The sequence below is a fragment of the Nomascus leucogenys genome, chromosome 12 (assembly GCF_006542625.1).
Source record: "Nomascus leucogenys isolate Asia chromosome 12, Asia_NLE_v1, whole genome shotgun sequence".
Taxonomy (NCBI): Eukaryota; Metazoa; Chordata; class Mammalia; order Primates; family Hylobatidae; genus Nomascus; species Nomascus leucogenys.
This window is the reverse complement of record NC_044392.1, coordinates 34,465,882-34,487,122: the sequence shown is the minus strand read 5'-3', so window position 1 is coordinate 34,487,122 and position 21,241 is coordinate 34,465,882. Positions and strand designations below refer to the sequence as shown.

The 21,241-nt window shown below is 37.1% G+C and overlaps 1 protein-coding gene across 5 annotated transcripts in view; it reads left to right on the top strand.

Annotated features, from left to right (window-relative positions):
* Positions 1–21,241, top strand: part of POU2F1 (POU class 2 homeobox 1) — a 208,570-nt gene that overhangs the window by 108,534 nt on the left and 78,795 nt on the right. For 4 of the 5 annotated variants that reach the window (XR_004032613.1, XM_030824030.1, XM_030824031.1 and 1 more), the window contains one exon: positions 4,768–4,833. Coding sequence is in view for 4 of the 5 variants with exons in the window: in XM_030824030.1 (XP_030679890.1) it covers positions 4,768–4,833 (66 nt within the window). In the remaining variant the exon portion in view is untranslated. Of the gene's footprint in view, positions 1–984; positions 1,623–4,767; positions 4,834–21,241 lie in introns of those variants that run through there. The other variant, XM_003258813.3, reaches the window with a different exon arrangement.

Genomic DNA, 21,241 nt, shown 5'->3' with positions numbered 1-21,241 from the left:
TACCACCTCTCAGCAATTCCCTATGTGTTTAACTCATCCATAATGCATAGGAATAGCCAAGAGCACAGATTCTGATATCAGAAAATTCTAGTTTTAAATCCTGACTCCGAATGACTAGGGTGACATTGGATAAAGTGTTTTAGTTCTCTGTGCCTCAGTTTCCTTACTTTAATAATATTTAAGGAAAGAAAGGGGTAATAATGCTTATTATTCCATGGAGGTTTTGTAAATCTTCTGAATTGTCTGTGATGATTAGGCTGTTGTCATTGTAATGCCTGAAAAATTTTGGGTTGATGACTTACCTTGTAAATGTACTTTAAATTGAATAAACATATAGTTTAGTAAGTATGTTCATGTATGTATGTATGTATGTTCATTAAGTGAAATATATGTATGTATGTATGTTCATTAAGTGAAATATACTTGAGAATACCAAGTAATTCCACAATTTACATGTCCTACCCTTTGACAATAGAGATTCTAAGTAACAAACTGTCTTCTTTCTACTTGAGATTTATTTTCATGGGGGAAGGATACTGCATAATATGTAGCATTCAACTAATCTATTCTGTTAACTTGGTAGTATAAAAATATTTGTAGGTAATGAATTTCTGTACTCTTTAAGATACTTTATACACCTTGCACTGCTTCTGGGTTTACTATTGCCTCGTCTTAAAGTGGGACTTTCTCTTGACAGAAGTGTGTCAAGAATTGGAAAATTCCCTATCAGTAGACTAGCACCATCTTGACAGCCTTGTGTTCTGCTTCTACCTTGCTAATTGTTTCCTTGGGATTATTTGGATTGTGTAGAAAGCTTTTTGCAAATCCTCTTATTACTGAAGTCATTGTTGCCAGCAGGAATAAGATTAAAGGTGCTTAAGTCTGTAGGGTTGCTTCTAATTTGTACGTGTCATTTCAGTGGCATTTTAACAGAACTCTGTCTCCTGTACCTCCCTTCTCCCTTGGTACTATTTCCAGTTAGGTCCAAGAAGCCAGGCCATTGGAAGAAGTCTCATTTTATCCTCCTAATTATTATGCTGGCACTCAGGAGATAATTTTTCCCTTCATGCACTGCCAATTAATATGCAAATAGCCTGATAAATATTTATGCAACGATTTAAATTATGCAGGGAGTGCTTTCAGTATATTCTGTAAATGAATTGTTCATGGACTTCAAAGTGCTGGCTGCTGTGCTAACGAGAAGAGATTTGCATAAGGCCCTAATCACGCGCATACTGATTAAGCTTCATTATGGAAACTGCCAGCTGCAATCTTTGTTTCTATTTTATTACAAAAAGAGGAACTTTTTCATGCTTCAGTTGCCTTGACAATGTCAGTCCTAGCTGGTAGGAGAGACTAAAACTCCTCTGAGCAACTGAAGTTTCCTTATTCAGTTGAAGATTGCTATGGTGTAACAGAAGTTGTATTTTGCTTTTCCCCTTAATCCACTTTCCACCCTACGCAACCCCCCTCTTTTCTCTTAAGAACATACTGTAGATTTGTTAGAAATAGTAATACCTTCTTTCCCCACCCTAAACTGCTACCTGTTTCTTCCTTGTTTGGACTCTCTGCTCCTCTAGAAGATTTCACAGCAATGCTGGACTGCAGTGACTATGTTCTAGGTGGGTACCAGCACAGTTCTTTTCTTAGAAGCTTTAATATGGAAATAGAGTGTGTCGGTTGACTATGCATAAATGCTTAATCGCATATGCAGCCTGTGTGGGGGAGGGGGAAAGTTGGACTGAGCAGGGAAGGAGGAAAGCATTTGCAAAGCACAAGCTTACTTGAATTTGCAGTAGGTCCCTCCCTGTGACTAGCTCTTCTGATTCAGAGGGTATCGTTAGTAAATACAGTGAATTTAGAGTTCAGCTTGAATGAATATTTTTGCTTTTTGGAAATTCCTATTGAGAACATTTCATGTAGTTATAAAAACATCTTAAATCTGAAACAAGGCGTAACCGTACATAGATAATATATACATATTAATAAAAATGTTTTTCATACCTAATGAGAACATCTTATACAAAAACCAAAATGCTCAGTGAAAAATAAGGTTGAGTCACAATGCAGAATAGTTTTTATAAATGTTAATAAAGAGGGTAATTGTACTGGTTGCTGCAATAGATCTGTTGATCGATTTCCAGATTTTAGAAACTATTAACTTTTCAAATTTTTGCTAGGATTAGTCCTCTTTTTAATTTTTTTAAAATCAACTATATACTGTAGATAACTACAACTTTAAATGTTGGAAAACCTTTTTAGAGTTTTCTCTATAGAACAGCAAGCCTTTTGGAGTGGAAGATGTCTAGCTTAAATTTGTTAAAACCATCTTTGGTGATGAAGATTTCAAATAAATCAAGGCACTTTGATTTTTAGATATATGGTGGCTAGTGGTGGTCATATTTTGTGTGGAGTTCTGTCTGTTTATATGCAGAATTACTGAGACTTTTTTTAGTTACTCTAGTCACCTGGAAAGTTAAATGATACGAACTCCAGGACTTGGATATCTTACATTTAAAACTTTTGCAAATGACTTTTTTCCTATATTGTCATTTTCTGCACTTGAAAATTGAAGCTGCTCTGGTCACCTTCATAGTTGCCAAAGATAAAGTAAAATGATACTTCTGAAAATGTTTGAATTCTCGTGCAGAAGGCATGGCCTAAACCCAGGGTAGCAGTATCTGCCCAGCACAGTAAAAGCCACTATGTAAAGGGTGAATGACAGAAACAACAAATTTATGTCAGGAATTCAATCTTGTATTTACTCTTGGATATTTACTTAGTTGGCAATTCAAAAAAAGGAAAGAAAAATACCTTTTTGGAATATTTTTAACACATCATTTTAGAATTAGAAATTACATCTCTTACTTTCAGTTAGTAGTAAATATTATTTAAACAGTCTTCCCATTGTGCAATTTTATTTTTGTGTGTATGTGAAGTAATGTTTTATTTTTGTGTGTATGTGAGATAATTTTGTTAAATGCTTTTGAAGCTCTTGACAGTTCAGTAGAAGAATCTGAGAAGATTCACTTAAAATACCTGTGACATAGTCTTTATAGATGGGAAAATTAGAATATGAATTGTACAAAGTCAGGCTCATGACTTGTTAAGAATTATGCTTATTTCTGCGGTGCTTACATATGTGAGAAAACTGTTACTCTTTTTATGAATGTTAACTGGTTGATCATTTTTCCCACTTTCCTTTAAAATTCATTTAAAGGAAGCATTGAGCAGTATGTATGCTAATAGTATATTCTATTACATTTGTTGTGATCTCTGTTGACTTTCATGAGATTTTGGTTGTCATTCAGAAAGCTGATTTTTCACTAAGTTGTACACCTGTTCCTTTCAAACCTTAGTATGCTTTCAGATGATATTTAAATTTCTCTGGACAGTGAGAAGAAGGAAGTTGTAGAACTGCCCTCATTTATGACCACAAACATATGAATTTTAACCCTTTGAACATCAGAAGACCAAACCAAAGTTATGACAGAACTGCCTAAGCCCATAAGACAAGCATCAGTTACAGAAACTTACTGTATTAGAAAAGCTATTCCACATCTTCTTATTGGAAATGAAACTTATAAAAGAAAGACTCCTGATTTTTTTTCTCATCTGTTATGCATGGGGATAATTCGACTGTAAAGAACATGGTTGAGAATTCTCTCCAGTGATTGTTTTGATTTTCTGGTTAGATGTTTAAGCAGATGACAAAATGTGGTCTTTGGTCAAAAACACAGTATAGTTTAAACATTTATTCTCTGTTAATAACTAAAGTTAAATGGTTCTTAACTTATTTAACCACTAAATAAGTTAATGGGGGTAAAAGCAGAACTTGACAGTAAACTTGTTTGATTATAAATATTCTAAGTTTCAGTTTACAGTAGTAGAATAAGAGATATATTTGTGTATATTCCGTTTCTTACCCTTTCAAAGAGTTAGAAGAAAAGCAGAGTTCTTGTCTCTTCTCTTAATGTGTTTTCTGGGATACCTAATATTGCTTGATGAAAACATTTTACTGTGGAAATAAACCTTCATTAAATAGATAACCCAGAAATGATAAACTCAAATTAGCAGTTTCATTTAGGATATTGAGGTATTACTTTAAGTGGGTGTGGTTGTAATGCAGTTTTGAAATTATTAGATATATCTATTATGCCTTATGTTATAACTTCTTATGCTGGTTTATAGTTGAGGTATGAATTTAATATGTTCTCACTTTGGCTAGTTTGGTTGGGGAGGGGAGTAAATTTGGAGATAATTTATCTTAGATGTGTTTTCTTTTAGTTCATAGGTTGAGTTACTGTCCCATCTATTATCAAGATTACCAGTGGGTTGTTTTGGTTATAATGAATGAATATCATTGCATATAGAAAAAGATACTTTATTTGGGAATAACATTTTATTTTGTGAGGTGCTTCCCCCCTTTCCAATTTTACTTCATGTTAAAAGCATTTATTCCTTTTACATATCAGACTTTCTAATTTTTTTCAGGTTACAGTTCTGCTGTCTTTCTTTAAAGAATCTTAAAATTCTTTAAAAAGACAGTTTATTTGTGAATCCCTTCAGGGTCTGGGGAATTTTGAATTTCTTCCAGATAACCTTTTACTACAATTTCTAGTATTTTAGCCAGACATGTATACACTGGGTCTTAAACTATATGACTATAACATTAGTTAACCCTTTTTTCTGCCACAGTTTTGCCTCCTCAATCCCATCTCCATCCCCAGTTTTTTAAAAACCTTATTCACCTCTGATTTATTGCAGACTCAAGAATGAACAATCCGTCAGAAACCAGTAAACCATCTATGGAGAGTGGAGATGGCAACACAGGTAAGAGTTTTCTGATCTAGCTTTTTAATTAACTCTAGTAAAGCACAAAGAAGAAAGTTTCCATATAACTAGGACTTGTATTTGGCAAATACAGACCAATTTGAGTATTGAGTTGTCAAATATGATTCAGTCCTTTAGGAACTGGGAGGAATTATGTTTGTTTAAGATTACTTAACTTTCTTCTGCAGGCAGCTTCTTTGTTTTGCTTCTGTCTGTCAGACAAACTGTGCAGAAGTTAGGAAAATTGTCTTTGGGTCAGATAGTTTTGGGTATGAAATATGGGTTTACCACTTACTAGCTATGTGACTTTAGGCAATTTCCCCAATCTTTTTAAGACTTAATTTATTCAATTACAAAATGAGGATAATATATTTCAGCTTATTATGAGTATTAAAGGAGATAATATATGTGGCATGTTAAGCAAAATGCCAGCTACACAGTAACCATTCAGTAAAATGTTATTTTTCTTACAGATGTTAATCAAAATAGTAAATTTTATCTGTCCTACCTTTGATATAAATTATATTAAAAGTTATGATAGTAAGTAGTTATAAACACATACCCGTTTCTAATACATTCTTTTATTTGGTAATTTTAAAAAAATTATACTTCATTAAACCTTTTATTAAGAGAAAATTATCATATAAATGAGAATACTGGGGTCCCATGAGAGAAAGGTAAATCTGTAAAGGATGGTTTGTCTCCACGGCTCATACACTTGAGTCAGTATATTGCTTAGAGGATGTAAGACTGTGTGTCTTTATCATCTGCCAGAGATGATACAGGGACTTCCCTGGTTTCTGGTAAAGGCATAAATCAAAATATGAAACCAAATAAGAAGACAGTTATGGGCAAGGCTGAACAGAAAGTACTTGCTTCTAAAAACTAGGTTTTTCGCTTGCAGAGAGGGATCCCTTTTGACTTATCATTTTAAAAATGCTTAACTATGGGCACTGGTAAGAATGAGAGGCACTCTTAATTTGTGGTAAATGGCTGAGTTGGACTAATGTAGCAGTTTTCCTGCCTATATGTCTTTTGCTGTAAACTGTCCTATACCTGGAGATGCTTATGTTAATCTCTAAACTGTACATACCTCTATGTGAAACTGAGCTGTGGGGCTTCCATGCTCACCCTGTTGTATTTAACACACTTCATAGTACTCTTACTGAGGCTAGCCAAGTAGACTTCTGTAGTATCTCTTAAGAAGGGAAAGGGCAGCATTGTATTCTGTCTGAATTGTCAGCCACAGTCTCCTTTTTATTATTTCTTTGTCCCCTGTTTGGACTCCATCTTTCTTTCTTGTTCAGCACTGGTTCCTGTGCTAGTGCCGGTGCTTCAGCCACTTAGCTTAGGTGTGGGAAATGTTTACAGAGAGAAATAGGGCAGCTGATCCCCTTAAGAGGACTAGAGGGCAGGGCGGTGGGCAGGACACCTGTGCCTAAAGAACAGCTTCAAAGAAGAAACATACTTTTTTTTTCCCCAAGAGAAGATAAGCAAATGATTGGAAAACACTGAAAATAGCCATTACATCAGACTACATGGAAATCCCTGTATCTACTTTAATGCTACTACTGTAATAGCAGTTTCAGCAGTTACCATTTATTGAGCAATTACAACCCTTTTTTTTTTTTTTTTTTGAGATGGAATTTCGCTCTTGTTTCCCAGGCTGGAGTGCAATGGTGTGATCTCGGCTCACTGCAACCTCTACCTCCTGGGTTCAAGCGATTCTCCTGCCTCAGCCTCCCAAGTAGCTGGGATTGCAGGTGCCAGCTACCATGCCCAGCTAATTTTTTGTATTTTTAGTAGAGACGGGGTTTCACCATGTTGGCCTTGAACTCTGTGTGTATTACCTGATTTCAAGTTAAATTATTTTGACAAGTTAGATACCATTATTTCAAATTATAGGAAATTGAGGCACAAAACCAGCCAGGAAATAAAGGCAGGTTTAGGATTCACAGCCCACATGTAAGTTTCCCCATGAAGTGCAGTAAAATAAAACTGAAAATTTAAGCAACACATTGTGTATGTCCAGACCTGTATAAGGTAAGTTCTGACTGGAGCACTTGTTGTAACCATCTTGTGAATTTCTTGCCTCGTTTTAATACAGAATGTGTGGCAGACTCGTTCCTATCATAGACTTTGCATATTTACTTACCATGTTTGATATATTAGATATAAAATTACAGTTTATTTAGATAATTGTATGCTTACAAATTGACTTTTATTTAAGCATATAACAAATGAGCCTTCAGACTCTTGAGTTGTTAGTTAACTATTCTTTTTTTGGTAGTTTATGAAAGCGAGTAAAATGTTCAAGCGGAAGAACCCTTAGCAGTATAATAAAACTGAAGCCTCACAATTTCTGGATTCAGAGTATGTTTGTGTAGATCATTTTTTCCTGAAATGTTTACAGTTGTAATAATTTTGATTTGTGACGCTTTGAGGAGAATGATATTGTAAAATTATTTTAAGATTGTGTTGATACGTTAATTCTATGCCTTTCTTCTGTCATTGATTTGAGAAGCAAAATCAAATGATGCACTTTTTGTCATAGTCCTTATATGTTTGCAGAAAGTTTATAGTTTAGGTTTTTAAAAAATGTATTCCGTAAGTGCCCGTTCTATGTGTAAAGTATATAATCAGTGTTATTAGGATGTACAATGCAAATAGATGAAATAACCCTCAGTCTTTAAGGAGTTAACAGTTCATTGAGAGGTAAGACAGATAAATAACTGATTCTGGATAGATTATGGTAAATAATTCAAGAGGAGGTATAGAAAAGTGCCATAGTGGTGTTAATTAGGTGTTTCTTTGAAGAAATGTGTGTATGTTTATAGGTCAGGTGGAAGGACCCATCAGGGAGCAGGAGAGTGGAGAAAGAAATACAATTAATTGAACCAAGGTAGGGGTGAAGGTCTAGGATCAGAAGTGCAGAATGAAGGGTTGACTCTGAACATGAAAAAAAGACTACCCCATGTCTCTAAAACTGGGGACAAGAAGCAAATATTATCCAGTAACAGAGAAAATTGAAATGGAAGGGAGAAGCAAAACTGAGCAATAATTCACATCAGATTGCTTCATTTTTCTCATTAAAGTAGTTGAGCTGGTCATCTGAGAGGAAGGCAGGGATAATAGTAATAATGGCAGCAGCTACTGTTCTTTGAATTCTTACTGTAGGTGTGTGGCTGGCCACTTTATTATATATACTTTATGTCATAATTGTTAAAATACTCTTATAAGGTTAAGTAGATTTATAAAAAAGATTGATAAGCCTATTGATGGTCAGTCTCAAAGAAAATAAATGTGTTAGCATATCCAGCCAACCTAGTTATACAGCTAATCCTTGAATAACATGGATTTGAGCTGCGTGGCTCCACTTATATGCAAATATTTTTCATTAAATATGTTGGAATTTTTTTGAGATTTGCAACAATTTGGAAAAACTCACAAATGAACTGTGAAATATTGAGAAATATTTAGAAATATTAAAAAAATTAAAAGGTATGTAATGAATGCATAAAATATATGTAGATACTATTTTATCATTTATTACCATGAAATATCACAAGTGTATTAAAATTATAAAACCTTAAAGTGTATCAAAATTTACACACACAAACAATCATATACATGGCACCATTCACAGTCTAGATAAATAGAAACAAATGTAAGCAATACAGTATTAAATCGTAATTGGATAAAATTAACTGCATTACCTACTATACTACTGTAATAATTTTGTAGCCACCTCTTGTTGCTATTGCAGTGATCTCAAGTATTGTGAGTATCCATTTAAAATGCCATGTGACCCTAATGATGTCACAGTGAACAGTTCATCCAGTAAATTGTGTATTGCAGTAAAAAGTGATCTCTCTATGTCCTTGAGTATTTTGCATCCTGTTTAGTGCAATAACCTAAACCTTAAATAATGCCATAAGACCTATACAAAATACCACTGGTGGTGCTGGAAGTGTTCCCCAAAGCAGAGGCAAGTCATGACGATACAGGAAAAATTTGAATTGCTTGATGTGTACTGTAGATTGAGGTCTGCAGTTATAGTTGCCATCCATTTCAAGATAAATAAAGTGTAAGGACCATTTTTTTAAAAAAAGGAAAGGAAATTCATGAAGCCTTCACTGCAGCTACACCAGCAGACATGAAAAGCTTGAACTTTTTGCTAAATACCTTTTTATTTCATTGAAAATACAGGCCTGGTGCAGTGGCTCATGCCTGTAATCCCAGCACTTTGGGAGGTTGAGGTGGGCAGATTGCTTGAGCCCAGGAGTTCGAGACCAGCATGGGCAACATGGTGAAACCTTGCCTCTACTAAAAATATAAAAAACTAAGCCAGGCGCCGTGGCTCATGCTTGTAATCCCAGCACTTTGGGAGGCCAAGGTGGGCGGATCACCTGAGGTCGGGAGTTTGAGACCAGCCTGACCAACATGGTGAAACCCCATCTCTACTAAAAATACAAAAAAATTAGCCGGGCATGGTATAGCTGTAATCCCAGCTACTCTGGAGGCTGAGGCAGGAGAATTGCTTGACCCCAGGAGGCGGAGGTTATAGTGAGCTGAGATTGGGCCATTGCACTCCAGCCTGGGCAACAAGAGCAAAACCCCGTCTCAAAAAAAAAAAAAAAAAAAAAAAAAAAAAACGAGGTGTAGTGGTGCACACCTGTACTCCCAGCTGCTTGGGGGAAGAGGTGGAAGAATCACCTGAGCTTGGGCAGTCGAGGCTACAGTGAGCTGAGATCACGCCACTGCACTCCAGCCTGGGTGATAGTGAGACCTTGTCTCAAAAAAAAGAAAGAAAAAAGAAAATGCAGCTTTTATGTGAGTGCAACATTGCTATAAGAAAGACATACCTTTGGACTCTAATGTGATTTGAGAGGAAGCACAGTTGTTATACAACAACTTAAAAGGCAGGTGAAGGATCTAAAGCTGGAGAATTTAATGCCAGCAAAGGATGGTTTGATAATTTTAGAAAAATGTTTGGCTTTAAAAATGTCAGGATGACGGGAGAACCAGCTTTTGCCAACCAAGAGGCAGCAGACCTCAAGTTCTCAGATGCCATGGAGAAAATCAATGAAGGCTGTCTGTGGTGGCTCACACCTGTAACCGCACCATAGCCTGGACCCCATCTCTACCCCCACCCCACCCCCTGCAAAAAAAAAAAAAAGATAAGACAAAAGAAGGAAAATCATTGAAGAGAAAGGATATCTGCCTGAACAGGTTTTTAATGCAGACAAAAGCACCCTATTCTGAGAGGGAAAAAATGCCACAAAGGACATTTATTAGTAAGGAAAGACATGAAAGTGCACCAAGATTTAAGGCAGGAAGGAATAGGCTAACAGTACTGTTTTGTGCAGATGCAATCGGGTTTATGATCAGGACAGCCCTGTCTATATCCTATTAAAGACTGCTTTTTGCCTTCTTTTACAGCATGGACCCTTTTATGATATGGGCACTGAAACTAAAGCACATGGTGGAAGAAGGATTGGTAGCATATAGAAACATTTTTAGACAAATGAAAAAGCAAAAAAGTCAGAAATTACAGTGTATTTCCATAAAGTTACACCAAGTGTGCCTGCCTCTCCTGCCTCCCCTTCCAGCTTTTTGTCTTCTGCCATTTCTGAGTCAGCAAGACCCCTCCTGTTCCTCCTTCTCAGCCTACTCAGCATGAAGACAAGGATGAAGATCTTTGTGATGATCCACTTCCACTTAATGAATAGTAAATATATTTTCTCTCACTTAGGATTTTCTTTAGCTTACTTTACTGTAAGAATACAGTATATAATACATAAACAAATATGTTTTAGACAACTGTTTATGTTATCAGCAACGCTTCTGGCCAACAGTAGACTATTAGTATTTGAGTTTTGTGGGAGTCAGATGTTACATGCAGATTTTCAACTGTTTGTGGGGTCGACACCCTTGACTCTGTTGTTCAGGGTTCAACTGTATGACCTTTCTGTAGCCTAGATCAGCAGTCCAAACTCAGGAATGAAGAAAATGGAACATTGGATTATTTTGCCAAAATAATATCCTATCACCAAAAAAGAAAGAGATAGAAGGGAATGGTAATTTTTTTTATAACATAGTTGTTTGCACAAGGATGCTTCTCTTTGGAAAGATGATATTTCCCCATTCGTCCCTCTCCTCCACCTTTGGTAAACTCTATTCTGTGTTCTCAAGGTTATTATTCCATGTTGTAGCATGTATCAGAACTTTATTTTTTTATAAGATATTCCATTGTATGTATATACTACATTTTGTTTATGCATTCATCTGTTAATGGACAGCTGGATTGTTTTTACTATTTGGCTATTATGAATAATGTTGCAATGAACTTTGGTGTACAAGCATCTGTTTGAGTTCCGTTTTTCAATTCTTTGGGATACATACCTAGGAGTAGAATTGCTGGGTAAAACAGAACACAAACTTATCTTACAGTTTGGGGGGTCAGAGTCCTAAAATCAGAGTGTTGTAAGTGCTTTATTTCTTCTGGAAGTACTATGGAAAGTCCATTTCCTTCTCTTTTCCAGCTTCTAGAGACCACCTGCACTCCTTGGCTTATGGCCCCTTCCTCCATCTTCAAAGCCAGATGTATAGCATCATCAAATCTGTTTTCCTCCCTCCCTTTCCTGTCCCCCTCCTCCCCTCAACCCTGCTTCCATCATCATATTTCCTTCTCTAACTCTCCTGTCCCCATCTTTTCTTTAAAGGACACTTACTATCCTGAACTTCATTGGATTTGCAAAATACCTTTTGCCCTGTAAGGTAACAAATTCACAGCTTCCAGGAATTAGGATGATTATTAGGCCCATCTTTGATGGGCTGTTGTTCTGCTTTCCCACAAGATTGTCTCCTAAATTAAACCTGATCAACTCTATTTTAGATGATAGTTGGAAAAGTAAAGAAGTTGTTTGAAGTTTTACAAGATTTGGTAGGAAAAAACTAAATCAACTGTTTTGATGTAAAGAAATATTGAGGGAAAAAGGAATATTGGACAAACATTAAAGTTTTGCTCACTTTTAACTCAAAGAGCAGACCTCTTTCATCAGTACTCCTGAAAGATGGTTATCTGCCCTGTGCCTGGGTTCATGCACTGACACAGAACACAGTACTTTCTAATGTTACCTGTTCTCTGGTATTACAACTCTGTTTTTCTACATTCTTTTGAATTTTGTCCTTAGGAGTTTGTCATCTTTTAAGAAATTAAAGCTCTTCTGGAAGTCATTGTCACATTTTAACTCTTTTCCATTCATTTGACAATTTATTACAAATTAATTTACTATAAAGTAGTAATTTATTATAAAACAATTGTTATAATCATTTGTACTAGAATATGATGATAGTGGCTAGCATTGATTAAGTATTTACTGGATGATTTAAACATTTTACATAGTATCTCATTTAATCCTTATAAAAACCTCATGAAACATTATTTTTCTCTTTTTATAAATAAGGGTCTCTTTTTATAAATAAGGAAGTTGAGGCTCAGAGATGTTTAGTCACCTGATGAAGGTCACACAGATAGCTATAAAAGGGAGCAGAACCATTCTTTTTTTGAGATGGAGTTTCACTGTCTTTGCCCAGGCTGGAGTGCAATGGCACGATCCTGGCTCACTGCAACCTCTGCCTCCCGAGGTCAAGCAATTCTCCTGCCTCAGCCTCCCAAGAAGCTGGGATTATAGGCATGCACCACCACACCTGACTAATTTTGTATTTTCATTAGAGACAGGGTTTCTTCATGTTGGTCAGGCTGGTCTCCAACTCCAGACCTCAGGTGATCCGCCCACCTTGGCTTCCCAAAGTGCTGGGATTAGAGGTGTGAGCAACTGCACCCAGCCCAGAACCATTCTTTTACCCTTTGAGCTATGTTGTTTCTTTTTTCTTTCTTTTTTTTTTTTTTGGAGACAGAGTCTCACTCTGTCACCCAGGCTGGAGTGTAGTGGCACGATCTCGGCTCACTGCAACCTCCACCTCCTGCATTCATGCAGTTCTCCTGCCTCAGCCTCCCAAGTAGCCAGGATTACAGGTGTGCGCCCCCATGCCCAGCTAATTTTTGTATTTCTAATAGAGACTGGGTTTCACAGTGTTGCCCAGGCTGATCTTGAACTCCTGGCATCAAGCGATCCACCTGCCTCGGCCTCCTGCTGGGATTATAGGTGTGAGCCACCATGCCTGCCCTGTTGTTTCTTTTTGTCTCCAATGCACAAAATACAGTACTAAGTAACATCACTGAAGTTGAATAAAAGACTGATTTTGTTCTCAATAAATTTATCTTACAGAGAAAATATATATGAACATGTAATATAACAGAAATCGAGACAATTCCTGAGAAGTATGTGAACCCATGAGAATTCAGTGTAGGGGAAAAGTGTTTCTAGCTGGGAGGATCAGAGAAGGCTTTGGAGAAGGTGGAACTGAAACTGTATCTTACAGGCTGGGTAGGGTTTAAATCATGATGATGCTAGGCAATATATGTTCAGCATGAAGAAACAGTCAAAGCCGAGATGAGGGAAGAAATCTGTCCTAAATGTCTGTAATTCTTTCAGAAGATTTCTATTATGTCATCTGATTTCTAGATCTTTTATCTTTTAGTCATTCACAGAATTAGACAGTATTCCGGTTCTTCAGACTTCATTGCAGCCTTTACCATTACCTTTTGCTTTATTATTATCTTTGAAAACTTACCATTTGCTTATTATTATTATTTTTTATAATGAAGGTAAAAAGAATATTTAAATATTATATTTTAATATAAATGTTAATATATTTAATAAGATTTTCTGATATTTGTTTTGTAATGTGAAAAATTGTTTTAAAGCAGCTGACTCATCTGTTGTAATGAATTTACAGTCAATTAACTGTCTTTTTTCATCTGAATTATGATAGATAGATCGAAGCCTTCCCTATGCTGTCCTTTTTCACTTGCTTTTTTCATTCGAATTGAAAGGGGAGAGTTCCCTGACCTCCCTTGCAGGACATGCGACAGGGAGTGGCTCATATGTTTGGCTGCCACACGCTCAAACCTCTTAGAGGAAGGGAAGCACACAGACTGGCAGGTGCAGGAGTTGGGGTAAGCACTTTCTGGGCTCTGGCCACATGGTAGTGTCTAAGGGGTGGGTGTCTGCAACTCCTGAAGCCCAAGTGGGCACATGTTTCGGTGCACTCTTTTAGCCTTGCCATCCACAGACAGCTTAAGTGTTAGCTCAGTGATCCTCTTGGTACCCAAGTCCCTGTGTGGCGTCCAGGAAGAATCAGGTCACACTTGGACTTGAAGAATGAATTCAGGGGTTTTGTTGTGTGGTGGAGGTGGCTCTTAGCGGGATGCATGGGGAGCTGGAAAGGGAATGGAATGGGAAGATGATCTTCCCCTGGAGTTTGGCCATCCAGCAGCTGATCTCCTCTTTGACCGCCCCCAGTCAAATTCCTCTCAACATTCAGACAGTCCTTCTCTTCTCTTCTGCCACACCATTCTGCCATTCTTCTGCTCTACTGTTCATGTCTTCTGGAGCCTGGGGTCTGGGGGATAGCGGGGTATGGCAGGCCAAAAGGCAACTTTTGGGTGCGAAAACAGAAATACCTGTTCCCATTTAGGACCACGGTTTTCCAGGCTTGAGGGTGGGGCCTTTGCTGGGGAACCACCCTCTTCTACCCAGTATTTCCCTGTCTCCTGTTCATATCAAAATGATTTTTCCCCAGGATAATAGCACTATATTTCAGGCAAATGAATATGTCAAAAGAAATTTGTTAATATAGCCTAATATACATAAATACAATAGTATTTTTGGAATACTATTTATGGGCTAGTATTCCAAAAATATTGTCATCCAAAGTTTCTAGTAACCAGTGATCTTATTAATTCTTTGGGATTTACTAGTGCTATGGCTGGTATTAGGACATTATATTCATAGAAGAGCATGATCAGATATCATTTTCTCCATGGTGAAGAGAAAGAATCCTGAAAGACCAGGGTACCAGTGAATAGACTTGCTATTCTTCATCGTAATTTAACAACTTGATGCCTTGAACCAGCACTAGTTTTGGAAATAATTTCCAGATGAAATACCAGTGTTTTCCAGAGAAGTCTCAAAATAGGCCTCAATATAGTTCTTGTTAAACCAGAATGGAGCATTTGCAAATTTCAGACACTTAAGGATTATTTTCCTTTTGAACTTACGTTTATCCAGAGGCCATTTTTAATATTCTTACTGCTTTTATTATTATTTTAAAATTTATTACATATTTTATTGTGTAGATTACATTCTGCACTGGCCAAGCTGCTCTTATAAGCCTGAGAGTTGAAATACTAATTTTTTTTGGAGTACCTTTATAGCTAATTTTTAATTAGTGAGTCATTGAAAGTGGCTGAAACATTTCCAGAGCGCCTCAGGAGCTCAGTGAAGGATCTTGGTGGTTTAGGAGCAAATATCAAACACCTGTAGGAAAGATAGACCTCCCTCTAGTGTTTGATTTGATTGATGTCAGTTACAGGATATGGCTTCTACAAGATTCTGATCAGTACATATTGAGAAACTTGCCCTGGCTCTGCTTACTGGTGCACATGGGGATTTTAAAACTTTAGGTCACGGGTGGGGGTCAAGGGGAAGAAGGGTGCCATAATTACTGAAGCTGTGCGAATAGTAAGTGACATCTGAATTAAGATTATACTTTTGTTAAATGACTGAATGAGCAATTGATCTTTTTGACATGAGATAACACAGTAACAAATTTAGAATTTTATAGGTAGTATCTGTTTTTGTTCATTACTAATAGAAATTCAGAACATTAAAGAGAGGATTTGTTTCTAAAATGCTGCTTTTGGCACAGATTATTAGAGATTGTCTGTAATTTTCTCCCTTCTCCCTTAGAGAGCAGCTTAGTTTTATTTCATGTTACTTTTTTCATTTTTTTTCTAACAGATATTAAAGAATTTTTGGTATAAAAGAATTTTCCAGCCATGTTATACTTTACATCTTGCTTGAAGCCGAAAACTAGACTCCATTATTCTTTCAATTAGACCCATTATATAGCATCCTGGCCTAGAGCAGTGGCAATAGAAGCTAGGGGTCAAATTTTCTTTTTTCTTTTTTTTTTTTTTTTTTTTTTTTTTTTTGAAGAAGGAAGGAAAGGGAGTAATTTAAAATGAATACTTGTATTTGCCTTGGGGCTGGAAGAGATATGGTACCATTCTCTGAGTAGGAACTGTACTGTTGGGGAGTAGACTTGACAATGAGATGATGAAACATTTCAGTACTGAAAATGTTGTACTTGGGGTGCCTTGTGGTGCTTGCAGGTGAAGATGTGGGCAATTGAAGATAGAGATAGGTTCCTGAGGAGAGGTGTAAGAGTCTTTAACAGGGAGATGCTACAGGGAGGAGAGTGGAATCAGCCAAGAGGACCAAGGACGGAGCTCTTCTACGGTGTTGAAAGGGCTGGCAGAGGAAGAGGAGCCCATGCCTTTGTTGTCCAATAGGATGGACACTGACTGCATGTGGCCCTTTAAATTTAAATTAAATTAAATTAAAAATTCAATTTCTCAATCATACTAACCACATTTCTGGTGTTCAGTAGCCACGTGTAGTTAGTGGCTACCATATTGGTCAGTACATGTAATAGAACATTTCCATTATCACAGAAGGGTCTATTGGACAGTGCTTAAAATAGACTAAGAAATAAAAACTATGGAGATCAGATGTGAATCAGACCAGTGAACTCATGGAGTTAGCATTCAGTTTGGTTAAGTCCTGCCATAGGAGCCTTAAAATGTGACCCTTGAATTTGACAATTAGTTACTGTGGGCCTTTTAAAGATTTTAGTTAAGTGGTTTGGAAAGAAATTGCTGTGGTTAAGAAAGTGAATGGTTGTGTAAAGGGAATGATAAATGTAAGCAACTCTTTTAATGGAAGTTCTATATGGGGCTATGTTTCATAGTAGTTAAAAGCTCAGACCCTGAAATCAAACCACATGGATTCATATCTTGCCCCTTTCGCTTGCTAGTTGTATTACCTTAGGCAAGTTACTTTTTTCATGTTAGAGTTTTTCTTAGCTGTAAGATGGAGATAAATAATAATCCATCTCATAGTCTTGTTGTATACACGGAAGGCAAGTAGGTATGTGGCTCGGTCCATTCACCATCAGTGTTAGCTATCTATTAGGAGGAAGGGGAGGATGATAGAGAAGGAAAGAGTGGGAGGGGAAGTTAGAAGGGCCTCCTAGTGAAGCAATTTGAATATGCTTAGATGCTAAGGGAAAAGAGCCAGTGTAGGAGGGGAGTGGCAAAGAAAGAACAGATGATGCAGCCACAAAAAGGAATGAGATCATGTCCTTTGCAGGGACATTGATGAAGCTGGAAGCCATCATCCTCAGCAAACTAACACAGGAACAGAAAATGAAACACCACATTTTCTCGCTCATAAGTGGGAGTTGAACAGTGGGAACACATGGACACAGGGAGGGGAACATCACACACCAGGGATGAGGGTGAGGGGAGGGAACTTAGAGGATGGGTCGATAGGTGCAGCAAACCACCAGTGGTACACATGTACTTATGTAACAAGCCTGCATGTTCTATGTATCCCAGAACTTAAAGTAAAATAAATAAATAAATAAATAAGAAAGAACAGATGAGTCAGGGATCCATTTTTGAGGAGAGGGGAGGTGTTGGGTTTCAGAGCACCTGGTGGCTGAAGTAGCCTAAAGTAGAAGATTCCTTTTTTTGTTGTTTTTTAGGTGAGAAATGGGAGAGTGAAGGAGGTAAAGACAGATTCAGATAGTAGGTTTTTAGGTAGAAGGGAATGTAAGAAAGCAGTCTAGAGAGGATTAGGAACAGTCAGTTAGGGATTTCCTTGTGATACAGGGAAAACGAAACTGGGAATAGAATGCAATAAAGAAGTCTAGGATTAAAATAAACAGTATCAGCAGGATTTGTAGCAAAGTGTCATAATCCAAGCTAGGAACACTGACATCAGATAAACTCAGAAGGTAAGGAGCATTCATTGTGTTTCTGAGGAAGGCTGGAAGCTGCTACCGTTTAACTGGCTCACATCTTACAGGGAAAGATGAGCAAGGGAGCCTCTGACTAGGTCGAGAGGCAGAACAGAGATGGAGCAAGGTCAATGTTTGGTAATTTTCTCTACCAACAAAAATATTAATAAGATTTTAGGATATTAAAATAAGGTCTGTCTTTCTGGTTTTCTTGATCTTCAAATATATTTCACTTAAGTTCAATATTTAAGTTATTTGAAAAAAAAGTCTCAACAGCTGGTAAGTCATAAGACACTTATTTTTCTACAATTAAGAATAAAGTTAAGAGCCTGGAACAGTGGCTCCCACCTGTAATCCCAACACTTTGGGACACCAAGGCATGAGGATTCCTTGAGCCCAGGAGTTCAAGACTAGCCTGGGCAACATAGTGAGACCCCCATGTCTACAAAAAAAAAAAAAAAAAAAAACTTAAAAAAATTAACTGGGCATGGTGGCACATGCCTGTGGTCCCAGCTACTTGGGAGGCTAAGGGAGGAGGATTGCTTGAGTCTAGGAGGTCAAGGCTGCAGTGAACCATGATTGCGCCACTGCACTCCAGCCTGGGTGACAGAGTGAGACCCTGGATTTTTTTTAAAAAAAAGAATAATGTTAATGAAAATCTGTTTTAACTGAGTCTTTCATCCAGATAGACTTAACAATTTAGCAAACAGCCACCTATAGAAATCTTGTCATGCATCTCTGATAATGCATTCATCTCTAAGGTGATGTATAAAAGTAATTTTAAAAATACACATACTATTATTACTTAGGAAGTAAAGGATATACAATCCAATCATTACAATCAAGTACAATCACTGTGGAGATTTTTAGCAGGTAAGTAATACCCATTCGTTCTATAAATCAGCAGTCCCCAACCTTTTTGGCCCCAGTGACTGGTTTCATGGAAGACAGTTTTTCCACAGACAGCGAGTAGGGGATGGTTTAGGGGATGAAACTGTTTTTTACCTCACGTCATCAGTCATTAGTTAGATTCTCATAAGGAATGCACCACCTAGATCCCTGGCGTACACTGTTCACACTACGGTTCACACGCCTATGAGAATCTAGTGCCACCGCTGATCTGACAGGAGGCAGCGCTCAGGCAATAACGCTGTCTTGCCCACCACTCACCTCCTGCTGTGCAGCCTGTTCCTAGCAGGCCACAGACTGGCACTGGTCTTCAACCCAGGGGTTGGGGACCCCTGCTATAGATATTCTGTGTCATGAATTTTGATTATGCTTCTTACTGTTGTAGTGGCTTAGAATCTTTCTGTGGTTTTGTTTCTGTGATAAGTGATTCAGGATTTCCATTATCCCAGATTCTTCCCATTTTATGGCAGCTCAGATGGAAGAAACGCTGTCCACACAAACATGCTAAAAAATGAGCAGTAGCTAAGTTTTCCTAAAAGATCTTTTAGCTATTATTTATGTCTTGTGGTTGCTTGCCTTTCTGTGAACTTCATTTGGAATTTGTCCTTGCTTATCAAGGTGATGTAGTGATGGGCACAGATACTGTCATTATTTCCTATAGGGTGTTGGAAATTTAGTCTATTGGTAATTTTGCCTTGACTGCCTTAAATTTACTTATAAATAGAAATATGTGAATAATGTATTTTTCCTCTTTATTATGTAGGTTTAATTGAAATAGTATATTATTTTCATTACACATTAAAATGTAGTATAGTACTATCTAAAATATAACTTCTGGGTGATGAAAAATAGCCTTCACAAACTCATGTTCCAAAATTTCTCAGGCCCTTATTCAAGAAATTGTTAATCTTATTTTCATGTACACTTCTAACAGGGGTGCATTTCATAACAGATCATAAGCAGCCATTTATACAGATGAGGCTGGCTGCTCTAGGAAAGTAAGCCAGTAGAGCAGAAACTGTCAGATTTATACCAGAACTGCAGAGTCTTTTATTTTCTTTTTTAGATTGAGGTGAAATGTGTAACTTAAAATTAACTATTTTAAAATGAACAATTCAGTGGCATTTAGTGTATTCACAGTGTTGTGCAGCTACCACTCTATCCAGTTCCAAAACATTTTCATCACCCCCAAAGGAAACCCTATACCCCTTAAGTAGTTGCTCTCCATTTTCCCCTCTCCCCAGCCCCTGACAACCACCAACCTATAGTTTGTCTCTATAAATTTACCTATTCTAGGTATTTCATATAAATGGAATCATATGGTATGTGACCTTTTGTGTATGGCTTCTTTAACTTAGCATAATGTTTTCAAGGTTCATTCATGTAATAGCATATTATCAGTACTCATTCCTTTTATGGCTGAATGATATTCCATCATAGAGATATACCACGATTTGTTGGTGTCCCTTTGTCTCTTGATGGACATTTGGGTTGTTTCCACTCTCTTTGGCTTTTGTGAATAATGCTGCTGTGAATATTTATGTACATGGATTTGTTTGAGTACTTGTTTTCATTTCTTTTGGGTATATAGTCATGCATAACGTCAGGGATACATTCTGAGAAATGCCCCATTGTATGAACATCATAGAGTATGTTTCACAAACCAAGATGGTATAGCCTATGACATACCTAAGCTATATGATATAGCCTGTTTCTCCTAGGCTACAAATCTGTACAGTTAGTATACTGAATACTGTATGCAATTGTAACACAATGGTATTCGTGTATCTAAACATAGAAAAGGTACAGTGAAAATAGGGTATTATAATCATATGGTTCTGTTGTTGCTGATGGAAATGTCTTTATATGGTACGTGACTGTATGTCTACCAGTGAAGCTGCTGTGTCCAGTTTTTGATGGTCCTTCGAATAGTTAAACATAGAATTACCGTAAACTTTTTTCCGTAGCAGCTGAACCATTTTATATTTCCACAATCAATGTATAAGGATTCCAATTTCTCTGCATCCCTGCCAACACTTATTTTCTTCTTTAAAAAAATTACAGCCATTTTAATGGGATTAGATAATGTACTTCAAAAAGTAGCAACTCTTCATTCATTTCCCCCAGGAAATAATAATAACTGAAACCTCCTTCTTTTTTCCAGTGTTTTTGTGTATTTTCCTCTATCTTATGGTCAAAATATCTTGTAATAATGAGATGAGAAGGGGCAATAATAAATTGTGTTTACATCTAAGCAGTTAGATATTTGACTTTTCTCACCTTGGTTGTTTGTGCCTTACTCTCTTACCCTGAACTACCTGAATCACCTCATCTCTCCTACATCTTAGCCACACTAAACCTCTCAAAACTCTTTGTACCTTTCTAAAAGCAAGTAAGTGTTCTGCTTTGCTTGGCTTGAGGGCAGTGACAGTACCTTATTCTTTTTTGTGTTCTACCTTCCACTTTTTTTAGATACCACTTTTCATAGGTATCTTTTTTTTTT